General features: G+C 48.4%; 1 protein-coding gene across 1 annotated transcript in view; it reads left to right on the top strand.

Annotated features, from left to right (window-relative positions):
* The window catches only part of LOC311102517 (metastasis-associated protein MTA1-like), a 69,742-nt gene that overhangs the window by 9,118 nt on the left and 43,557 nt on the right, over positions 1 to 17,067 (top strand). The window contains exons 2-3 of the mRNA XM_084143880.1: positions 10,210 to 10,277; positions 11,142 to 11,235. Coding sequence (XP_084000006.1) covers positions 10,210 to 10,277; positions 11,142 to 11,235 — 162 coding nt within the window. The remainder of the gene's footprint in view (positions 1 to 10,209; positions 10,278 to 11,141; positions 11,236 to 17,067) is intronic.

The following is a 17,067-nucleotide window of genomic DNA, read 5'->3' on the forward strand; positions in this document are numbered from 1 at the left end:
AACTATCCTATTGCTGTTCACCGGACCTTATGATAACTCAGCTATACAGCTGATGTCTGCTGGACTGTTCCTTTTTACGGTACTACATCCTGTTTATGTTTAGCCTCAGCCCAAACATGGTTAGCTTATTGTTGTTTCGGTTATTTCTAATTGTACTATTTCACTGTAGATCCCCCAGCCCAGCTAAACCTGCCTTAGATAGCTCCTTTGTCCCACCCCCCATACACGCGGAGACCGACTCAATTGATGCCTCCAGTGATGCTATCTCTTTCATTGTTACCCAATGCTTAGGTTTACCTCCACTTTACTCATATCCTTCCATATCCTTGTCTGTACATAATGCCCTGAATCTTTTCTACAACACCCGGAAATCTGCCCCCTTTATTCTATGTACCCAACGCACTAGAAGATCAGTTCTTAAAGCCTTTAGCCGTATCCTTATTCTAGTCCTCCTCTGTTCCTCTGGTGATGTAGAGGCTAACCCAGGCCCTGCAGCCTTCAGTATCACTCCTACTCCCCAGGCGCTATCATTTGCTGACTTCTGTAATCGCAAAAGTCTTGGTTTCTTGCACGTAAATATCAGAAGTCTACTTCCTAAGTTTGAGTTATTCACTGCGTTAGCACACCCCGCCAACCCTGATGTTCTAGCAGTGTCTGAATCCTGGCTCAGGAAGGCCACCAAAAATTCTGAAATTTCCATCCCCAACTATAACATTTTCCGTCTAGATAGAACTGCCAAAGGGGGTGGAGTTGCAATCTACTGTAGAGAGAGCCTGCAGAGCTCTATCATACTATCCAGGTCTGTGCCCAAACAGTTTGAGCTTCTACTTCTAAAAATCCACCTTTCCAGAAATAAGTCTCTCACTGTTGCCGCTTGCTACAGACCCCCCTCAGCCCCCAGCTGTGGGGTTGACCTGGCCCATGATGGGATCGATGTTTCGATGAAGAACACTGTTGGGACAAAGAGCATCAGTGTCTTCAGTGACAAGTCCACTGATGGCCAATCACTGTGTGATGTATAACAGCAGTCCACTGATGGCCAATCACTGTAGGATGTGATGTAAACTCAGCAAAAAAAGAAACATCCCTTTTTCAGGACCCTTCATTGTAAAGGGTTTAAACACTGTTTCCCATGCTTGTTCAATGAACCATAAACAATTAATGAACATGCACCTGTGGAACGGTCGTTAAGACACTAACAGCTTACAGACTGTAGGCAATTAAGGTCACAGTTATGAAAACGTAGGACTCAAAAGAGGCCTTTCTACTGCCTCTGAAAAACACAAAAAGAAAGATGCCCAGGGTTCCTACTCATCTGCGTGAATGTGCCTTAGGCATGCTGCAAGGAGGCATGAGGACTGCAGATGTGGCCAGGGCAATAAATTGCAATGTCCGTACTGTGAGATGCCTAAGACAGCGCTACAGGGAGACAGGACGGACAGCTGATTGTCCTCGCAGTGGCAGACCATGTGTAACACCTGCACAGGATCGGTACATCCGAACATCACACCTGCGGGACAGGTACAGGATGGCAACAACAACTGCCCGAGTTACACCAGGAACGCACAATCCCTCCATCAGTGCTCAGACTGTCTGCAATAGGCTGAGAGAGGCTGGACTGAGGGCTTGTAGGCCTGTTGTAAGGCAGGTCATCACCAGACATCACTGGCAACCTCGTCGCCTATGGGCACAAACCCACCGTCGCTGGACCAGACAGGACTGGCAAAAAGTGCTCTTCACCTGACGTGTCGCGGTTTTGTCTCACCAGGGGTGATGGTCAGATTCGCGTTTATCGTTGAAGGAATGAGCGTTGCACCGAGGCCTGTACTCTGGAGCGGGATCGATTTGGAGGTGGAGGGTCCGTCATGGTCTGGGGCGGTGTGTCACAGCATCATCGGACTGAGCTTGTTGTCATTGCAGGCAAACTCAAAGCTGTGCGTTACAGGGAAGATATCCTCCTCCCTCATGTGGTACCCTTCCTGCAGGCTCATCCTGACATGACCCTCCAGCATGACAATGCCACCACGCACAGAACGAGCAGTATGGCTGATTTACTGCAAGACAGGAATGTCAGTGTTCTGCCATGGCCAGCGAAGAGCCCGGATCTCAATCCCATTGAGCACGTCTGGGACCTGTTGGATCGGAGGGTGAGGGCTAGGGCCATTCCCCCCAGAAATGTCTGGGAACTTGCAGGTGCCTTGGTGGAAGAGTGGGGTAACATCTCACAGCAAGAACTGGCAAATCTGGTGCAGTCCATGAGGAGGAGATGCACTGCAGTACTTAATGCATCTGGTGGCCACACCAGATACTGACTGTTACTTTTGATTTTGACCCCCCCTTTGTTCAGGGACACATTATTCAATTTCTGTTAGTCACAGATCTGTGGAACTTGTTCAGTTTATGTCTCAGTTGTTGAATCTTGTTATGTTCATACAAATATTTACACATGTTAAGTTTGCTGAAAATAAGCACAGTTGACAGTGAGAGGACTTTTCTTTTTTTGCTGAGTTTATAACAGCAGCAATAACTGTAAAACATGTCCTCAGCAGATCTGTAACATATTGTGTGATGGTGACAAACAAATGACCTGCGGCCACACACACTCCATCACACAGGTGGTAAACACACAGCATAGATTGTCAGCAGAATTGACACACAGGCTCTAGACAGAGAGAGAATATGACACACACATGCATCTCTGGTAGAAGGCATCGCCTCCACCTTTCTCCTAACAGTCACGGACAGCACAGATTATCACACAAAGTTTGGCTATTGTTCGGAAGAGGAAATGCAGGGCCTATTCTATCTGAGTGAGATGGATGGACAGAGCGTATATGAGAGTAAATTAAAGAGGGAAAAGAAGAGTGTGATAGGTTCAGTGGGGGATTGAATTACCCGACTGCCATTGCCATAGTAACCCCCATACCATATCCCCGCACACTGAGACTGATCCTGATATGGCCTGTGGTGTCCGCTCCTCGCCACAGGAACGTACCGCTGTGCGTGGGAGGATGTTCGCTACCTCTTGTCTGTTTCTCCTCTAGTCCCTATGCCCATGTCTTTGTCTGTTTTAATTGCGCTCTTATCTTATTGACTTATTTCTGCTTGTCCGTCTGTCTGACTCTCTGCCTGCATGTCTTTTGATTTGCCTGTCTGTCTGTCTCTCTGCCTGTCTGTCTGTCTCTCTGCCTGCCTGTCTGTCTCTCTGCCTGCCTGTCTGTCTCTCTGCCTGTCTGTCTCTCTGCCTGTCTGTCTGTCTCTCTGCCTGCCTGTCTGTCTCTCTGCCTGCCTGCCTGTGTCTCTGCCTGCCTGCCTATCTCTCTGCCTGTCTGTCTCTGGCCTGGTTTGGTTCCACTCAGAGCGGGTTGACTGTCTCTTTGGGTCTCAGCTCAGCAACATGGTATGATTGGCTCAGAGGATATTTGACTGCACTGTGACGTGGCAGGTAGTAATGGCGCGTGGTTGGCTGAGGCTGGCAGTGGGGGAGGGGTGGGTGTAGCAGACACTGGCTGTGGGCACATGCAGGCTGAAATGGTAGGCGAGGGCTGGCAGACAGACAGACAGTTTGGTTTACATTTACATTTTAGTCATTTAGCAGACACTCTTATCCAGAGCGACTTACAGTTAGTGAGTGCATACATTTTTTTTTTTTTCATACTGGCCCTCCGTGGGAATCGAACCCACAACCCTGGCTTTGCAAACGCCATGCTCTACCAACTGAGCTACACGGGACATGAAGCCTGTTCTGTATTTTTGGCTGTATAACAGTTTTCTGCTTGTATGTTTTTTTTTCTAGGAGCTCTTCCTCTTTCCCCTCTCTCTCTCTCTCCCCTCTTGCTCTCTCGCTCTTTGTTTACATGAACTCTGAAGTATAGTGCCTTGCAAAAGTATTCATCCCCCTTGGTGTTTTTCCTATTTTGTTGCATCACAACCTGTTTTTAAATTGATTTTTATTTGGATTTCATGTAATGGACATACACAAAATAGTCCAAATTGGTGAAGTGAAATGAAAAAAATAACTTCTTTCAAAAAATTCTAAAAAATAAATAATGGAAAAGTGGTGCGTGCATATGTATTCACCCTCTTTGCTATGAAGCCCCTAAATAAGATCTGGTACAACCAATTACCTTCAGAAGTCACATAATTAGTTAAATAAAGTCCACCTGTGTGCAATCTGTGTCACATGATCTGTCACATGATCTCAGTATATATACACCTGTTCTGAAAGGCCCCAGAGTCTGCAACACCACTAAGCAAGGGGCACCACCAAGCAAGCGGCACCATGAAGACCAAGGAGCTCTCCAAACAGGTCAGGGACAAAGTTGTGGAGAAGTATAGATCAGGGTTGGGTTATAAAAAAAATATCTGAAACTTTGAACATCCCACAGAGCACCATTAAATCCATTATAGAGTAAGAATATGGCACCACAACAAACCTGCCAAGAGAGGGCCGCCCACCAAAACTCACGGACCAGGCAAGGAGGGCATTAATCAGAGAGGCAACAAAGACACCAAAGATAACCCTGAAGGAGCTGCAACGCTTGGACTGGGAAACTGGTCAGAATTGAAGGAATGATAGATGGCGCTAAATACAGGGAAATTCTTGAGGGAAACCTGTTTCAGTCTTCCAGAGATTTGAGACTGGGACGGAGGTTCACCTTCCAGCAGGACAATGACCCAAAGCATACTGCTAAAGCAACACTCGAGTAGTTTAAGGGGAAACATTTAAATGTCTTGGATGGCCTAGTCAAAGCCCAGACCTCAATCCAATTGAGAATCTGTGGTATGACTTAAAGATTGCTGTACACCAGCTGAACCCATCCATCTTGAAGGAGCTGGAGCAGTTTTGCCTTGAAGAATGGCCAAAAATCCCAGTGGCTAGATGTGCCAAGCTTATAGAGACATACCCCAAGAGACTTGCAGCTGTAATTGCTGCAAAAGGTGGCTCGACAAAGTATTGACTTTGGGGGGGTGAATAGTTATGCACGCTCAAGTTTGCTTTTTTTTTGTCTTGTTTGTTTCACCCCAAAAAATATTTTGCATCTTCAAAGTGGTAGGCATGTTGTGTAAATCAAATAAAAATCTATTTTAATTCCAGGTTGTAAAGCAACAAAATAGGAAAAATGCCAAGGGGGGTGAATACTTTCGCAAGCCACTGTATGTGTGTGTGTTCCTCCCTTCCTGGGAGAGTGGAGACCTACTCAGACGAGACGAAGATTCGGACTGGAGGGAATGGGGGCAGGCCTGGAATTTCGTGATTTTAGGGGCAAGGCCATTTGGCCTTCAAGAGGTGCCCAATCTGCTAGGACACCAAGGCCATTAACCAAAAATAGCCAATTAAATTGATTTGAAAACTGAAAAAAAGTAGCTATTCTGTTATGAAAAGCATAAGTGTATGTACATGTCCATAAATAATTATCCTACATGTCAAAGTGCAGGTGATGGCCTATTTGTATTGGCTACAGTCTGTCATGTCCAGACCGATGCTGACAGGAGGGAGGCGCTTGAAAATGTTACCAAACTTTAATGAGACTTTTAATTACATATATACAGGCTAAAAGCCAGTCTTGTTTAACAATTAGAATGTAGGATAATTAATATTAACATCTAAAGGCTTGATTCTGTCGTACTCGAGGCACTGTTTGTTCAGATAGAAGAGAAAGGCCAGTGCCTGTTGTACACTGCAACATCACCCTCACTTGCAATCTGAGCAGAGGCAGTTAACATTTTCAAACTATTTAACCATAAATGCATAAATTGTTTAAAACCTGGATTTTTTTTGTCATTTTATGAGGCATGTCTTACCATGTTCTAACCATAGTAATGTTAAGATGATTATTTTATAAACACTTCCTCATATGCCATTGAAACCAGTATTTATCTCATGTTCTCAACTTTCCTTCGTTGTCCAACAGCCAAAGACGCAAAACTAGTCATATTAACAACACATGCTAGTTGCTGCATCTTTAGATCTTCCTCTCTTTCAAAATTTCTAAAGGATATTTTCATCTCGCATTTATGAAACTGCTCTCATTTGCGGCGCAATTTGGAGAACGTTGTATTCCCGCAATTGCATTTTGGAACATTCGCGCTTATAGGCAAGGCCTACTGCCGTGTGCGCATTGCTGAGCTTATAATGTGAAGAAATAGCCTAATAGTTTTAAGCTAAACGTTCTAATCTGTTGCATCAGGGTAACTGTTTTTAAAAGGTTTTTGATCTACAGTGGTTGTATTAATTTGGAATCTATCGTCCCACAACTGTCCCAGAGTCTGTTTGGAATATTTATTTCTCGCCCAGAACGACAAGCTGACCAATAGAATAGGTCAACTTTCGTACTATGGGGGATAGTAGATTAACATAGGCTAGTGCTTTTGCTGTTTGTTACTCATCTTGTTGGCTGACAAAGTAAATGTGGACAGTTCTTCTACCATCTTCAATATGCATCTTGGAATTGGATAAGAAGGACTTGTGCCGTTTCTTCCCCGATGTGTCTGTCTTCACTAGTAGGCTAGACTACTTCAGATCTGCAACGCTTGTGAGAAGGACCCGATCATGTGATGGGCATTGGCTAATAAGAATTGAGATATGAGAGAGCCATGTGAGTGAGCGGTGCTTCGGAGCAGGGCGATTGGCAGACGGGAGAATGGAATTATAATTCTTATTCAGCCCAAGGGCACAACAGCCACTTTGGCTGGAAGGCATGAAAATTGGAGGCCTGGATGGGGGTCGACTAGGGAGAGTGGAGGGGGGACGTTGGAGGGAGGGAGAGAGTGGAGTGGGTGGGGGTATACTAGGAAGAGGGGAGAGTGTGGAGGGGTGAGAGTGGGGGGAGGGGGTAGACTACAGAGGGGGAGGGAGGGGATGGGGGTAGACTACGGAGGGGTGGAGGGTATGGGGTAGACTAGGGAGAGAGTGGAGGGGATGGGGTAGACTAGGGAGTGGGGGAGATAGTGGAGGGGATGGGGAGAGAGTGAAGGGGATGGGGTGGACTAGGGAGGGGATGGGGGAGAGAGTTGGAGGGGATGGGGTGGACTAGGGAGGGGACTAGGGAGGGGATGGGGAGAGAGTGGAGGGGATGGGGTGGACTAGGGAGGGGATGGGGAGAGACTGGAGGGGATGGGGTGGACTAGGGAGGGGATGGGGGAGAGAGTTGGAGGGGATGGGGTGGACTAGGGAGGGGACTAGGGAGGGGATGGGGAGAGAGTGGAGGGGATGGGGTGGACTAGGGAGGGGATGGGGGAGAGAGTTGGATGGGATGGGGTGGACTAGGGAGGGGATGGGGGAGAGAGTTGGATGGGGTGGACTAGGGAGGGGACTAGGGAGGGGATGGGGAGAGAGTGGAGGGGATGGGGTGGACTAGGGAGGGGAGGGGATGGGGGAGAGAGTGGTGGGGATGGGGTGGACTAGGGAGGGGATGGGGAGAGAGTGGAAGGAATGGGGTGGACTAGGGAGGGGATGGGGGAGAGTGGTGGGGATGGGGGAGAGAGTGGTGGGGATGGGGTGGACTAGGGAGGGGATGGGGAGAGAGTGGTGGGGATGGGGTGGACTAGGGAGGGGATGGGGAGAGAGTGGAAGGAATGGGGTGGACTAGGGAGGGGATGGGGGAGAGAGTGGAGGGAATGGGGTGGACTAGGGAGGGGATGGGGGAGAGTGGTGGGGATTGGGTGGACTAGGGAGGGGATGGGGAGAGAGTGGAGGGGATGGGGTGGACTAGGGAGGGGATGGGGGAGACTAGGGAGGGGATGGGGGAGAGAGTGGAGGGGATGGGGTAGACTAGGGAGGGGATGGGGAGAGAGTGGAGGGGATGGGGTGGACTAGGGAGGGGATGGGGAGAGAGTGGAGGGGATGGGGTGGACTAGGGAGGGGATGGGGGAAACTAGGGAGGGGATGGGGGAGAGAGTGGAGGGGATGGGGTAGACTAGGGAGGGGATGGGGAGAGAGTGGAGGGGATGGGGTGGACTAGGGAGAGGGGGGAGAGTTGAGGGGGTAGACTACGGAGGGTGGGGGGGGTGAGAGTGGGGGTAGGGGGTAGACTACGAAGGGGGAGGGGATGGGGTAGACAACAGAGGGGGAGGGAGTGGAGGGAATGGGGTAGACTGGGTAGGGGGGAGAGAGTGGAGGGGATGGGGTAGAGTAGAGAGGGGGAGTGAGGGGATGGGGTAGACTAGGGAGGGGTGAGTGAGGGGATTGGGTAGACTACAGGGGGAGAGAGAGTGGAGGGGATGGTGTAGACTAGCGAGGGGGGAGAGAGAGTGGAGGGGATGGTGTAGACTAGGGAGGGGGGAGAGAGTGAAGGGGATGGAGTAGAATAAAGAGGGGGGAGAGAGTGGAGTGGAGGGGGAGAGAGTGGAGGGGATGGGGGTAGACTAGGGACTGTGGAGGGGGACGTTTGAGGGAAAGAGTGGAGGGTATGGGGGGATGATGGAGAGGGGATGGAGGGAATTGTGGGCTGATGAAGAGGTGATGGAGGGAATGGGAGGATGATGATGGAGTGGGGGGATGATGGAGTGGGGGGATGATGAAGAGGGGATGGAGGGAGTGGGGGGATGATGGAGAGGGGATGGAGGGAGTGGGGGGATGATGGAGAGGGGATGATGGAGAGGGAGTGGGGGGATGGAGGGAGTGGGGGGATGATGGAGAGGGGATGGAGGGAGTGGGGGGATGATGGAGAGGGGATGATGGAGAGGGAGTGGGGGGATGGAGGGAGTGAGGGGATGATGGAGAGGGGATGGAGGGAGTGGGGATGGAGGGAGTGGGGGGATGATGGAGAGGGGATGGAGGGAGTGGGGGATGGTGGAGTGGGGGGATGATGGAGCGGGGATGGAGGGAGTGGGGGGATGATGTAGAGGGAGTGGGGGGATGATGGTGATGGGGATGATGGTGATGGGGGATGATGGTGATGGGGGAGTAGGGGGATGATGGTGATGGGGGAGTGGGGGGATGATGGAGAGGGAGTAGGGGGATGATGGTGATGGGGGAGTGGGGGGATGATGGAGAGGGAGTAGGGGGATGATGGAGAGGGAGTAGGGGGATGATGGAGAGGGAGTAGGGGGATGATGGAGAGGTGATAGGGGAGTGGGGGGATGAGGGAGTAGGGGGATGATGGAGAGGGGATGTAGGGAGTGGGGGATGATGGAGAGGGGAAGGAGGGAGTGGGAGGATGATGGAGAGGTGATGGGGGAGTGGGGGATGATGATGGAGGAGGAGTAGTGGGGGGATGATGGAGGAGGAGTAGTGGGGGGATGATGGAGGAGGAGTAGTGGGGGGATGATGGAGGAGGAGTAGTGGGGGGATGATGGAGGAGGATTGGGGGGATGATGGAGGGAGTAGGGGGATGATGGAGAGGGAGTGGGGGGATGATGGAGGGAGAGGGAGTGGGGGGATGATGGAGGGAGAGGGAGTGGGGGGATGATGGAGGGAGAGGGAGTGGGGGGATGATGGAGGGAGAGGGAGTGGGGGGATGATGGAGAGGGAGTGGGAGTGGGGGTTGTAATAGTTGTAGGGAGAAAAGAGGCAGAGACGAGGGAGGGGGTTTAGCTCCAGGCAGCCTACCAAGTGTGGGGTGTGATAATATGACGTTAGCCAAGACGCATGCAGGGTTAAGACTAGGCACCCTACCAAGCCCAGGGCCTAAAAGGATGTCAGACTGAGTACTGAGGCTGCTATGGACCTGGAGCTCGGCCAAGATCAGGGAGAGAGGAGCGGGAGAGCAGGGGGAGGGGATGGGAGAGCAGGGGGAGAGGATAGGAGAGCAGGGGGAGGGGTAGGAGAGCGGGAGGAGGGGGGTTGGGGCAAGAGCAGGGGGAAAGAGGAGAGGGAACTGGAGAGGAGGGGAGGAGAGCAGGGGGGGAGGGGAGAGCAGGAGGAGGGGAGTAGGGGCAAGAGCAGGGGGAAAGAGGAGAGGGAACTGGAGAGGAGGGGAGGAGCTGGGTCAAGAGCACAGACAGAGGTAGAGAGGAGAGGGAGCTGGAAATTGAGTGAAATGGAAAGGAGGACAAAGGAAGAATGGGAAGAAAATATTGAATTGTGGGTTGACACGTGTTTTGATACACTGTACAACAAGCTATTGAAGTCATCCATTGGTCAGAGTGGCTAAACCACTCAACAAGAATACAGTTTCCACGGTCTCTGTCAGTTGGATATACAGAGTAACCTTGTTAAGACACTGTACTGACGTGTCATCTCTCTCCCCTCATCTTCCTCCACAGATTATGTTTATTTTGAAAACTCATCCAGTAACCCACTGCTGATCCGGCGGATAGAAGAGCTCAACAAGGTGAGACCGTGGTGTGTGTGTGCGCACAGTCTCTCGAGTCCTAACAGGTACCAACTGTCCTCAATGTTTGGCTGTTTGAAGGTACTGGAGACTAGTGTCTGTCTGATGTGATTAAAGGGACACTTCCCAAGAGTCCGATGAACTCGTGGATACCATTTTTATGTCTTTGCGTGCCATTTGAAGAACGTTGCGAACTAGTGTTAGCGCAATTGCTAGCAAATACCCATAGACTTCCAGTCATTGCGCTAATAGTAGTTAGCACAAAACTACCTCTAACATCCTTCATACTGGACACAGAGACATAGAAACGGTATCCACGAGTTCATCTGGCTCTGGGGAAGTATATAAAGGGCAAAATCATTGCCAAAATCCAGAAGTGTCCTGTTAACAGATAGACACAGACCTGAGCCTAGGCCTAGCTAAGCTGCTCCTCTCTCACTCGTCACTGTCAGTCTGCCCAGACAGGCATAACACTGTCTCTTTCCCAATTAGTCTTAGATCCCTCACTTCCTCTTTCTCCCACTCCTCAAAATGCATTGGAGGAGAAGATCAGAGGGGAGGGACCTTGGATCTTCTCCTCCAAAATGGTTAGAGAAGGTGACCAATCAAGAAAGACTAATTCAGAAAGATTAACATCAATCACTCCACTTTCATCAACTAGTCAACACTGGCATGTAAAATACTTCTTATAGCATAGTTATTACATGGCCTAGCCAAGTTGTTCTACTGTTGTTCACCAGACTTCACCAGACTTTCTGTTAGTTCTGACATCGTAAGCAAACCTGAACTCAAATTCGACTCTCTGGGTCAGTTACCATGGCAACCCTCTGTCTTCAGTTCTCTCTCTCCTTGTTTTGTTTGCAGACGGCCAATGGAAACGTGGAGGCTAAAGTGGTCTGTTTCTACAGACGCAGAGACATCTCCTCAACACTCATCGCCCTCGCCGACAAACACGCACGTGAGTGACACGCACGGTTCACTGTGCAGTCAGAAATGACTATTTCTTCACCAACTAACCACTGTAACTGTTCAACATTGAATATCAGCGTTCAGATCCCCTAGTAATAGTGACTGTTCAGTCAGTAACCACTTTTTAATGTCACCTTTATTTATACAGGTTAGGCTATTGTCATTCAGATAACACCTCTAGCAAGAGGGCCCCCCGAGTGGCGCAGCAGTCTAAGGCACTGCATTACAGACCCGGGTTCGATCCCGGGCTGTATCACAGCGTTGTTCGGGTTGGGGGAGGGTTTGGCCAGGGGGGCTTTCCTTGGCTCATTGCACTCTAGCGACTTCTTGTGGCGGGCCGGGCGTCTGCAGGCTGACCTCGGTCGTCAGTTGAACATTGGTGCGGCTGGCTTCCGGGTTAAGCGGGCAGGTGTTAAGAAGCGCGGTTTGGCGGGTCATGTTTCGGAGGATGCATGACTTGACCTTCGCCTCCCGAGCCAGTTGGGGAGTTGCAGCGATGAGACAAGATCGAAATTGGGGAGAAAAAGGGGGTAAAATACCACAACAAAAAATAAAAACCTCTTGCAAGAGAGGTTCCCTCTACACTGATTGACTAAGCACCATTCAGCATCCAATGCCACTTAATTCCCTTGTATAGGCTAGTTCACAGAGAGATGAACTGCTGTGTGTATAAGGTTTTGAAATGTGCCATTTAAAGCTCATTTAATCTGATGAGTTGTGTAGTGAAAGACAATGTCTCCGTATCAGTCCTAGACTAGTCTAGGCAAGTGTTTGTACGTTTTGCTCATCTATGCAGGACTGTGTGTGTGTCCGTTTTGTGTGTGAATGACTATGTGCGTGCCAGCGTAACAGTGTGCGTAGCACTCTTCCTCATGAGTGTGTGAGCTGGCTCTGCAGTGTTAGCGGCTGTAGCTAGCTGTGTGCTGTATCTTTGAGCTGTTGTACCTGTTCTATCAGAGTGCAGTAGGTTGTAGCTGTGAGGGCCGTGGCTGTGAGGGCAATAAGAAATGTTAGATTTGATGTATAATACACCTTAGAATGGCACATGATTTTGTCCGATTTGATTTTAGATGCTTTAGAATGACACTTCTGGTTTTGGCGGGAAATACAGGGTTACCTGGGAGAAAAGTTATTTATTCTCGGGATGTAACGTTTGTAAAATACCGGGAAAATATTAAGTGTGGGAGTGTGAGGGAGAGAGAGAGTGTGTGTGTGGGAGAGGGAATGTTACTCCCTGAGAGTGACCCTGTGGAACACTGTCCTTGTGTAGTAATGGATGGCTTTCTTTCTCCCTTCTGGACTGGATCATTGCAGAATGGCTGTGTGTGTGTATGCTCGTCTGTTTATGTGTGTGTGCTGTGAGTCACAGATCAAATATTTTCCTTGCTGAGATTCGGTTGGAGCCTTACCTCAGAGGGCCCCTACGTATCTTAGCCCCTCCCCTGTCGGCAGAGTTGCCTCCTGAGTGGTCAGTGATTGACATAGCCTTTCGCTCCTCTGGCCCCTCCTCCAGGCATATGACTTAAGGCATCAGCATGCTTCAGTTCGGCTGTCGGCTAACCGAACGAGTGTGTCGCATGCTCCGTAAAAGGACGTTTGCTTGAAAAACAAAATAAAAGGGTGGAAAGCGGCAATATTACCCCGGGACAGTAGAGGGCGATGAGCTGGTAATAGTCATCTACGACCAAACAATATTACCCCGGGACAGTAGAGGGCGATGAGCTGGTAATAGCCATCTACGACTAAACAAGGACGTGACGACACACGCAAACAAGGAAGAGGCACAGGAGAACAAAATAGTGTACACAAAGACACTTGACTGGCGTGAAAATTGAATTTCTGCGAATTGCCCGGGATCTACTAGATTTGATGTACCTAGCAACACATACATTGCATTCGTAAAGTATTCAGACCCCTTCACTTTTTCCACATTTTGTTATGTTACAACCTTATTCTAAAATTGATTAAATTGTTTTTTCCCCTCATCAATCAACACACAATACCCCATAATGACTAAGCAAAAACAGGTTTAGAAATGTTTGCAATTTTATTAAAAATAAACTAATGTCACATTAAATAAGTGTTCAGACCCTTTACTCAGTACTTTCTTGAAGCACCTTTGGCAGCGAGTCTTCTTGGGTATGACGCTACAAGCTTGGCACAAGTTTCTTCCATTCTTCTCTGCAGATCCTCAAGCTCTGTCAGGTTGGATGGGGAGCGTGGCTGCACAGCAATTTTCAGGTGTCTCCAGAGATGTTCGATCGGGTTCAAGTCCAGGCTCTGGCTGGGCCATTCAAGGAAATTCAGAGACTTGTCTCGAAGCCACTCCTGCGTTGTCTTGGTTGTGTGTTTAGGGCCGTTGTCCTGTTGGAAGGTGAACCTTCGCCCTAGTCTGAGATCCTGAGCACTCTGGAGCAGGTTTTCATTAAGGATTACTCCGTTCATCTTTCCCTCGATCCTGACTAGTCTCCCAGTCCCTGCCGCTCAAAAACATCCTCACATCATGATGCTGCCACCACCATGCTTCACCGTAGGGATGGTATTGGCCAGGTGATGAGCGGTGCCTGGTTTCCTCCAGACGTGACGCTTGGCATTTAGGCCAAAGAGTTAAATCTTGGTTTCATCAGACCAGAGAATATTGTTTTTCATGGTCTGAGAGTCCTTTAGGTGCCTTTTTGGCAAACTCCAAGCGGGCTTTCATGTACCTTTTACTGAGGAGTGGCGTCCAACTGGCCACTCTACCATAAAGGCCTGATTGGTTGAGTGCTGCAGAGATGGTTGTCCTTCTGGAAGGTTCTCCCATCTCCACAGAGGAACACTGGAGCTCTGTCAGAGTGACCATCGGGTTCTTGGTCACCTTCCTGACCAAGGCCCTTCTCCCCCGATTGCTCAATTTGGCTGGGTGGCCAGCTCTAGGAAGAGTATTGGTGGTTCCAAACTTCTTCCATTTAAGAATAATGGAGGCCACTGTGTTCTTGGGGACCTTCAATACTGCACAATATTTTTGTACCCTTCCCAAGATCTGTGCCTCGACACAATTCTGTCTCAGAGCTATACGGACAATTCCTTCAACATCATGGCTTGGTTTTTGCTCTGACATGCACTGTCAACTGTGGGACCTTATATAGACAGGTGTGTGCCTTTCCAAATCATGTCCAATCAATTGAATTTACCACAGGTGTACTCCAATCAAGTTGTAGAAACATCTCAAGGATGATCAATGGAAAAAAGATGCACCTGAGCTCAATTTTGAGTCTCATAGAAAAGGGTCTGAATACTTATGTAATTAAGGTATTTTTGTTTTTGTATTTTCAATACATTTGCTAAAAAAAAATAACTGTTTTTGCTTTGTCATTATAGGGTATTGTGTGTAGATGTATATATTTTTGAATCCATTTTAGAATAAGGCTGTAACGTAACAAACTGTGGAAAAAGGGAAGGGGTCTGAACACTTTCCGAATGCACTGTATAGTAGGCCAGATACTGAGACAGAGAAGATGCCCGCTACAGGTTCACAATGGTGAATGTAGGGGCATACGGCCGAGAGTGCTATGGTGGACTGTTTCAAGAGTTCTCGATTTACCACCTCCAGCTGTCCTGCCAGGTACCACAACTCGAAGTCCTCATGTTTTCCTGGGAGATGCAGCTTTCCCTCTACATGGGAACCTCATGCGCCCTTATCCAGGTATGTTGATAATAGAATGTTGGAATCAATTTCACTTTTTTTGTTTCTAATTTCCCTTGTTACTGCATACATGTATGAACCTCTGAGAAGTACCATTTTATCAAGGCTTTTGGAATATGGTTCCTGGAAAATGGTATGGTGTTTTCTTTGGGTTTACCAAATATACAGTATATATCTGACATTCACTTGTTACCTCTCATTCACAGGCGTCCATCTCAATAAACCTGCGTGAACCTGGGACTACCACTCTCGTTGTCGGAGATTCAGAGAATGCATTCGGCATCATGGCTGCGAGGATAAAATGAAACCTGATTCTGGGACATCTGTGTGCAGTAATTTAGATTAGATTGAACTACACCACAAGTAGAAGAAAGCCTGTGGCACAGCTCTTCGGTACGTTGTCAGCGCTTGATGTTCAAATAGAATGCATTGAAACACCTTGAAGAAATGCCAACAGAGCTTTTTCAGCACACAAATAAACCTTTTTCTTGCTTCTAAAAGTAAACCACAAAAAAAGTGTCTGAGGACAGACATGTAAACAAGTATCTATGGAATAAAGTGTCAGAGTGTAGTTACACATTTCTGAATATAAATATTTTGAAAACAATAGTAAAACAGTCTTATGAACAGACATGTAAATAACAAAAGGGTCTATGGAATAAAATGTAAGTGTCTAGTGTCTGAGGCCTGAGATGTCAGACAAACAGAACACGTTGTTCATGTCACTGAGGTCCCAGTCGTTCGGTCCATGTCCTCTTGAAGTCATGCAGCTGGTGATCGAGTTCCTCCCGGAGTTTTGGCGAGAGTTCATCCATGAAATCAGCTTTAGGTGCCAGGACCCTGTGGAGAGGAGGAGAAGAGGGGGGACATTAGGAGTGTCTGGAGAACAGTGTGCATGGTGAGGAGGAAAAAGGACAACAGAAGAGAGGAAAGGGGATCAGAATAAAGTCTGAAATAACTTTTATTTATTTACCTCTGGGACAAGCTGGTGGCTCGGTGCATGATGTTGTCCAGATCTTGAGAGATGTCTTCAATCATTTGCAATGCCTTTGCGAGTGATGTGTGAATGACTGGGTCTGCAGCTCTTTTCTCCCTTCTCACACCCTTGCTGCTCTGTGGCATCGGTGAGGAGCAAGCCAGTAGATTAGGTCTTGGAGTTGGGCCCAGGATAGAGCTTCCCAGGCCCTGCATGGAGATTGTTTCTAATTCTGTATTGCAACTCAGTGCGGGTGATGAGCTGGGGGCAGAGGTAGTGCTTGGGGCCGGTGAACAGGCAGCACAGAGAACAAAACCAGGTGATGTCTCCATTCACTTGTGTTTGTGCCTAAAAAAAAAAAAAAGTAGAGGGCTATTTAGTACACATATCCAAAACATTAATGAACATCAAGTATCATTAACCGAGACTACAATAGACTATATGATGTTGCAAATGTTTGAGCGGAGTTGAGGAGGCCTGGCCTAGCTACTCAACTCTGCTCAAACATTTGCAACTTTTTGGCTAGCTGGACCTTGCTACCAATGTCGGAAGCTTATGCTTTTTCTTTCTATGACAGTGATCAAAAGTTGTAAAGATCTTTAGTTTAGTTGGTTGGCTTGCTTTCCCTGCATGAGTACGCTGCTAGGCTAGCTAGCTATTGTTAGCAAAATATGGCAACTCTTTTCCATGACTACAATAGAAAATACAACAACATACCTCATCCTTTGGTGAAGACGGCATGTTGCTTTCAGTCTTCCCATGCTTCATGTGCCGAACAAGCTAGCAGTACAATTTCTGGAGTAGCCGTTCCACTGGCATCTCCACTGTGGCCCTTATTTCTTTGCCTTGACGAACTTGTTCGCGAACCCTACCCCACTTTTTAGAACAAGTGGTTGGGTCGGACCCCAGCGTCTCCGCAATCTCCCTCCACAAATTGCCATTTACATGGCTAGAATCGTACTGTTGAAGGTACTTTTGTACCTCCTCGGTCAATCGATGCTCCAAGTTGTCGTTCGCCATGTTAATAACAATAATAATAATGATAAATAATAAGCCATTTAGCAGACGCTTTTATCCAAAGCGACTTACAGTCATGTGTGCATACATTTGTACGTATGGGTGGTCCCGGGGATCGAACCCACTACCCTGGCGTTACAAGC

Source organism: Coregonus lavaretus (assembly GCF_964263955.1).
Source record: "Coregonus lavaretus genome assembly, chromosome: 27".
NCBI classification, from domain to species: domain Eukaryota; kingdom Metazoa; phylum Chordata; class Actinopteri; order Salmoniformes; family Salmonidae; genus Coregonus; species Coregonus lavaretus.